General features: G+C 38.8%; 1 protein-coding gene across 1 annotated transcript in view; it reads left to right on the top strand.

The window, feature by feature from the left end:
* The window catches only part of LOC103613442 (Y+L amino acid transporter 2-like), a 20,885-nt gene extending 17,003 nt beyond the window's left edge, over window positions 1-3,882 (top strand). Inside the window, 2 exon segments of the mRNA XM_017731062.1 lie at window positions 1-71; window positions 795-3,882. The exon segment at window positions 1-71 is cut by the window's left edge and continues 17 nt beyond it. Coding sequence (XP_017586551.1) covers window positions 1-71; window positions 795-886 — 163 coding nt within the window. The 3' untranslated portion in view covers window positions 887-3,882.
* The last annotated feature ends 2,360 nt before the right edge of the window (window positions 3,883-6,242 follow it).

The following is a 6,242-nucleotide window of genomic DNA, read 5'->3' on the forward strand; positions in this document are numbered from 1 at the left end:
CATTCCTGCATATTATTTGGGAGTCTATCTGCCAGTTGAAAAACGACCTAAATGTCTACTTTGGCTCTCTGGTAAGCAACATCACGTCCTAGTCACCATTCTGAAACCTTGGTGAGAAGAAAGAGAGAATAAATTATCCTAAAATCCTTTTCTTTATGAAGCTTTGCTATGCTTTGATATGTGGCATGTTTGAGATCATCTGCTTCATCACATGGTCCTGAAAACAAAACTATGCTTACCTGTACAAAACAGTCCCATATGTGGATGTCATGTGGTCATCTGATATTTGTGGTGTTGAACCATTTCAATATGTTGGCTCAATAAGAGCCATGTAGGATTGTGAATACTAAATCTGTACTTTTTAACACCCTGGAAGGCAGAAATACCAGAACATCTTTGATTCTTCACTTTCCATCCAAGGAATGGAACATCCAAATCAGAGGAGACCACAGATTTTCAGAAACAATGAAATAATTAATTATTGTCTTGAAGGGTAGATGCCAGTCCTCAAATTCAGGCAGTCTTGAAAAGGATATCTTTAATATTTTTATTAATTTTGAATAAATCAAGTCAGCTATAAATTCAGTGAAAATGTTGATGAAATCTGATTAAACAAGAATTTCAGTTTGATTATTGACTTCTTTTGCCTTTAGCTATTTATAACATATGCTTAATTCAATTGATTAAGGTGTTTTAAGATTTTCCTAATATCTGTGTAGTGTTTTCAAATCCTCAAAATCCAGATGCATATCTAGGATATATTATAACTCTGTCTCACATTTTTGCCAGTACAGCTACAACAACGAAGTATGTTCAGATGCTCTTCTATTGTGCTCTCTCAGACCTGGACATAGACGTGGAACCCACAGCAGCTAAGAGTAAATAGAGTTGCCTCAGCATTGAGAACTGTGCCTTGACATCTCCTATCTGGAGCAATTTTTATCATCTGAAGTTCTCCCATATGTTCAGTCATACTAGACCACTAACCACTGTACTGTGCATCAGTTTGATGTCAGTTAAGTTGTGATGGTTTTATAAAACACTCTGTTTTCCAGGATTTCTTTTTAGAATTCTGTTCGTTAGTAGTGAGTTATCATGTAACATTTTGCAATTATAAAGCACTTAATGAACAAAGATTTATTAGTAGATAAGTGCTAAATATTAAAGGCAAAAGAAAAGTAAAAAATATTAGATCAGATCTTTGCAAAATTCAAAGTCTGTGTTTGAAAATAGAAACCAAAGTATTCGTCTAAAAATAAAACTAAATTCTTAGCCAAAGTGAAAAAATATATAATTCTTGCTCGTAGGCATGCTTTGAGTCAATGTAATATTAGTGTTAAATTATTCTAATGCATAGTTCCTGGCACACATAGTTTGCCAAAAGCAGAAAACCAAAGAGTTTGGTCATTTAAGTTCTGTGAGAAATTCTCATTTGACGATAGTCCACATACATTACTCTTTTGTAGAAAAGGTATTTCCAACAAACAAATGATACCATTGGACTGAAGTACTTCTGCTTTCCAGCAGAACAGTCTGCCATGGAGCACTTCAAGGCATTGAGTCACATTCCAGCTAGTGTATATTCAAGGAAAACACTTCACCTTCTCAGACTGTCCTTTGCTTGCCTAGAAATATCAAAAGTGTGATCTCATGAATCATGCTGATTTTTTCCACAGTGGAACTTATTTAAGAAATTCACAAGGACAAATTAAAAATTGATGTTTTTCAAAATTCCTTGAGCCCCTGCCTAACCCTTGAGACCTCACCAGTTTCTGCTGACGTGATAACCTGCAGATCTCCTACTGAGCACACAGAGAGCCTCCAGAGAGGTCTTCACACCACAGAGGTGCCTGTTGCACAATACCCAGCACAGACACTTGCACTGGACAGGTGCACCCACCAGTGGGTGCCATGAAAGAAAAGGGCAGTTAAGAACTAGGGATGTTCTCTTGAATGTTAAGTTTTCAGTGTGGCACACAGGAATGTGCAACTAGTCCTAATTCTTAGTCTTTTGGAAAAGACAATAACTTCTAGGAAAAAAAAAAGCCACCAGCCTTGCAACCTAGACCATAAAAACAAGTGTTCCAGCTCTAATATGGTTTGTTGATATGCAGTACCATTTGTAATCCTTGTTGGAAAGTCATACTTCCTTCCTGGTTTCATATTTAAATGTAACATACATTGTTTCTAATTTGAATTTAACCATTTCTCTTCAATTAACCTTGACTTAGGTAATTTAATCTTATACAAGTCCCTGTAGCTTCCAGAATTGTTGTGTGTTATTTATACTGCTCAGAGAAAGAGCAATGGAATAGGCAATTGTTATTACTTAAGCCTCTCTTCATTCCCTCCCCACACTGCAAAGGCATTTGGAGGATTGTAATTTCATGCATCAAGGGTGCAGTTTGGTTTGCCCAGCTCAGAACATCCCCATGTACTCTTGTTATATGCCTCTGTTACAGAATAGCACCACTGTGATCCTGCCCTATGATTGTACAGCAATTCTGCATTTTTGCCTCATCTCTTACAAAGCACTGGTTAGTGACAGAACTGTGGTCCCAGACTGTATCAGGGCACAGAGAGAGTACAAACCCTCCAAGCTGCACCAAAGTAAACGTGACAGTCTTTGCCTCCACAGAGTTCAAAGTCATGCTTGGTGCTGAGCCACATGTCACACCAAGACAGCGCTGTACCATCCTCTGAAGTTTTTCAATGCAGGACCAAAGTTTCTAAAGGATTTGAGACACCTGAGGTGACATTTCAGGTGGTAACAGGCATTACAGGGAGTGTAATAAGACCAAAAATACAAAATAAGACCATTCCCAAACAAAATTCTGAGCTGAGAAACTTATTTTGTTGTCTGTTCTTTGCCAAAATCTTTTTTTGCATGTATCTGTGTATTTGGTCCGGCTGAGATGGATTTCATTTTCCCCGTAGCAGTCCTCACAGTACTGTGCTCTTCATTGGTAGCTGGAAAGGTGTTGATAACACACCAACATTTTGACTACTGCTGAGCAGTGCCAGCACAGCATCAGCACTGTCTCCCCAACATTCCACTCCCAAGCAGTAAGCTGGCAAGATCCTGGGAGGGGACACAGCTGGGACAGCTGACCCAAATTAACCAAAGGGATTTTCCATACCAGATGATACCAGGTGAGCTATAAAACTTAAGAGAGGTAGGAGGAAGGTGGGGCATTTGTTAGTTGCAAAGTTTGCCCTCAGGAGTGATCGTTCTGAAGCCTTGCTTCCTGGGAATTAGCTGGACGTTGCTCGCTGATGGAAAGTAGAGAATAAAATTATTTTTTCCCCTCCTTGTGCATGCACAAACTTTTTCTTTTGCTTTAGTAAGCTGCCTTATCCCAAACTCCAATTTGTTTTCCATCTTATTTTCTCTCCCCTCTCCCACTGAGAAGGGAGGGTGATAGAGCAGCTTGGTGGGCACTGGGTATCAAGCAAAGGTCAATCCAGCACAGCCTCTTGACTTTCTGGGCATGATACACACAAGCCTTCATTTTCTTTCTGAACAGAAGAAAAGTAATAGATATAAGGTTATAAATGTAAATAAAATTACTGAAATTCTCTGGACATTGGAATCTCAGAAATGTTAACGTGATTGTTGATTTTTCACTCCTTACAAATAATACATGTAAGTTATTGCCAAATACCTAAAGCAAGTCATAGATGCTGCAAGTGTTTAAACAAATAAACATCTCATTCTTGGCAAATTCTATAGTTGTGTGGCTTTAAAGCATAAAAATAGTACTGTGAGAGAAATTTGCCCTGCTTTACATCTCACCAGTTGGGTTGCCAGAAGAGAAGTGAGACTAACTCTTTTTTGTGTTCTCTGTAAATCAATAAAAAAATCGTTTATGGAAGGAAAAATTTCTAGTTGCTTTCAGATGGGACATAAAAGCAATTCAAGCCCTTTCTTGCTCTCAGGTTTTGGGGTTTTTTCTACATTATTCACAGGTGCTCAATTACACAGTAAGACAATAAACTGTCTTACTTTTCAGAGACAATCTTGGCACCTAGGCTAAGTATCTCATCATTAGATATCAAAATATTAGGAGGAGGCTGTTTTAAATCTAGTTTGCCAGCTGGCATCTCTCTGGTGGGAGGGACTGGGATGTGGACAGCACTGGAAGCCTCTGGAGGATGCAGCCCATGGAGGTGAAGCTTCACTGCAAGGCTCTACAGGACCTGGCAGGCTGCAGGGACAAGGGACCCTGGTGAATAGCCCACCTGCAGAACTGGGGAAGGGCCTTTCAGGAGCGACAGCTGGGGCAATACAGTACTAGGGATTATACTAGCTCTTATTTAGGAATTAAGGAAATACGGGATACTTGCCTTTTACAGAAAGTCACAGTTCTTTAAATAAAAACAGGAGAAGAGGATAGGTATCAGATGCCATTTCTGTGTCAGCAAAGGAAAACAGAAGCTGCTGTTGATAGAGGAAACACTGCCAGCCATAGCAAGTCTGAAGATGTCTGGGCTTTGCATGAGCCTGAAGAGGCATAAGGGCTGTTGTGTGTTCCCTGGATAGAGAGGAGAGGAAATGCCTTCACATATCAAGTAGGATGAGGATAGAGAAGTGTGAAACTACCTGGGAGTTGCACAACCAGACACTGGGACAGGTCACAGCTCTGTTATACTGTAAGCTGAAAGGCCTTTGCTACATGTGAGACTTGAAACTGAAGATACTTCCTAATGTTTTTCTTGAAATTTACCTTCATTGTGTAACAGACACTTAAGAAGTATTATTGCACAATCTTTCAATCTCTAGTACGAGCTTTGTCAAGTCCCTGTTCTGATAAGCTAACAGGTTTTGTAAATCTTCCAATTTTTTTTCTTCAGGATTGACTTTTTGATCTATGAGGAGTGCCAGCCAAGCAACTCTATGTGAAGTTCTAAAATCTTGCAAGTGGCTCAAAAGCTCTAAAATTAAAAGAAAAAAAATGTGAATGAGAAAAATAAAATGCAAACCTAAGTAAGATGCCACACAGTAAGGGGAAAATTAGCCACTTTGTCTTGTACATCAAGAGGCTAGATTATTACCACAAGAAAAAATTATAAACACTTTTTTAGGAGCACACATTTAATGTAATGGATGCTACTGAAAAACATAAAAGATAAGTGGGCTAATGAAATGTCTGGTTATTAGCTACCTTGAAAAGTCAATATTAGAGTCAAAAGAATGGAATTTCACTTACATGACCATGGGTTTGAAACATGAGATGTCAACATTAAAGCAAATGATCAAGGGTTGATCTTCTTGGGAAGAATAAATGAGAGTTAATTGGATCATGCTACAGTTCAATTAAAAAAACCAAAACAAAACAGTAGAAATTAATAGGTGTTTGAACAGCTATTCATCCAAAATGTTCTGTCTGTGAAGTGATAGAAATTAATACAGTTCAGTATACACAGAGAACAAAGATCAATTCAGAAATATATTTACGTAATGCTCAGAAATGTTCATTTCCCAGAGCCAAAAACAACTGTGAGCCACACCTGCTGGAGGGAGGGATGGCAAAAAGAATTCACACTGGAAGAAAACCTGCTTGGTGAGGTTTGAGAACATTCTACCTACATGCAGAGAGGGGGGGAAAAAAGAAAAAAGAAAAAAGAAAAAAGCATGCACTGGTTTAAAACTGTAATAAATCCTTCCTCTATATAGAAGTGCAAAGGGTCATTTAGAAACAGAAGAAAGGCAAATTTGACAGTAATGGCCATAAGTTAAAGGAAAAGCTGCTGAACCAGATGCCTGATGTGCAAAAGAATTTCGGAATTATTGCAATGCACAATGTGTGTTCAGGTCAAAATATGGTCTTCATAGTGACATTACCTTATTTCTGATTAGACCTTGCTCTTGCTCATATTGTGCCATCATATGAGGAAACCTGCAAATTACTTCCACCTTCCTCTTGGCTAGGTCTTTTCTGTCTCTGAGAGTAGATGAGCATGGAAGCAGAATTTAAATTTCCAGTGGAGTTACATTTGACTCCACAAGAGGGAGAACTCCTCTGCCTGATGCTTCTCCGGAGAAAGAGCCTGCTGGTTTTAGACCTTCTGCTCCGAGCAGTAGAACCAGAGCAATGTGTATATTCCTCAGCAAAAGCCCTGGGAAGTACAGGCTTAACTCCAGTGAAAAGTGTCAGCTACATATTCTGAATAAGATATATGTGCAACAACCTGCTGCAAATTCCAATGAAGATAAGGTTAAAGTTCAAACATTCCTCTTT

This window comes from Corvus brachyrhynchos, unplaced genomic scaffold, assembly GCF_000691975.1.
Source record: "Corvus brachyrhynchos isolate BGI_N302 unplaced genomic scaffold, ASM69197v1 scaffold293, whole genome shotgun sequence".
Classification (NCBI taxonomy): domain Eukaryota; kingdom Metazoa; phylum Chordata; class Aves; order Passeriformes; family Corvidae; genus Corvus; species Corvus brachyrhynchos.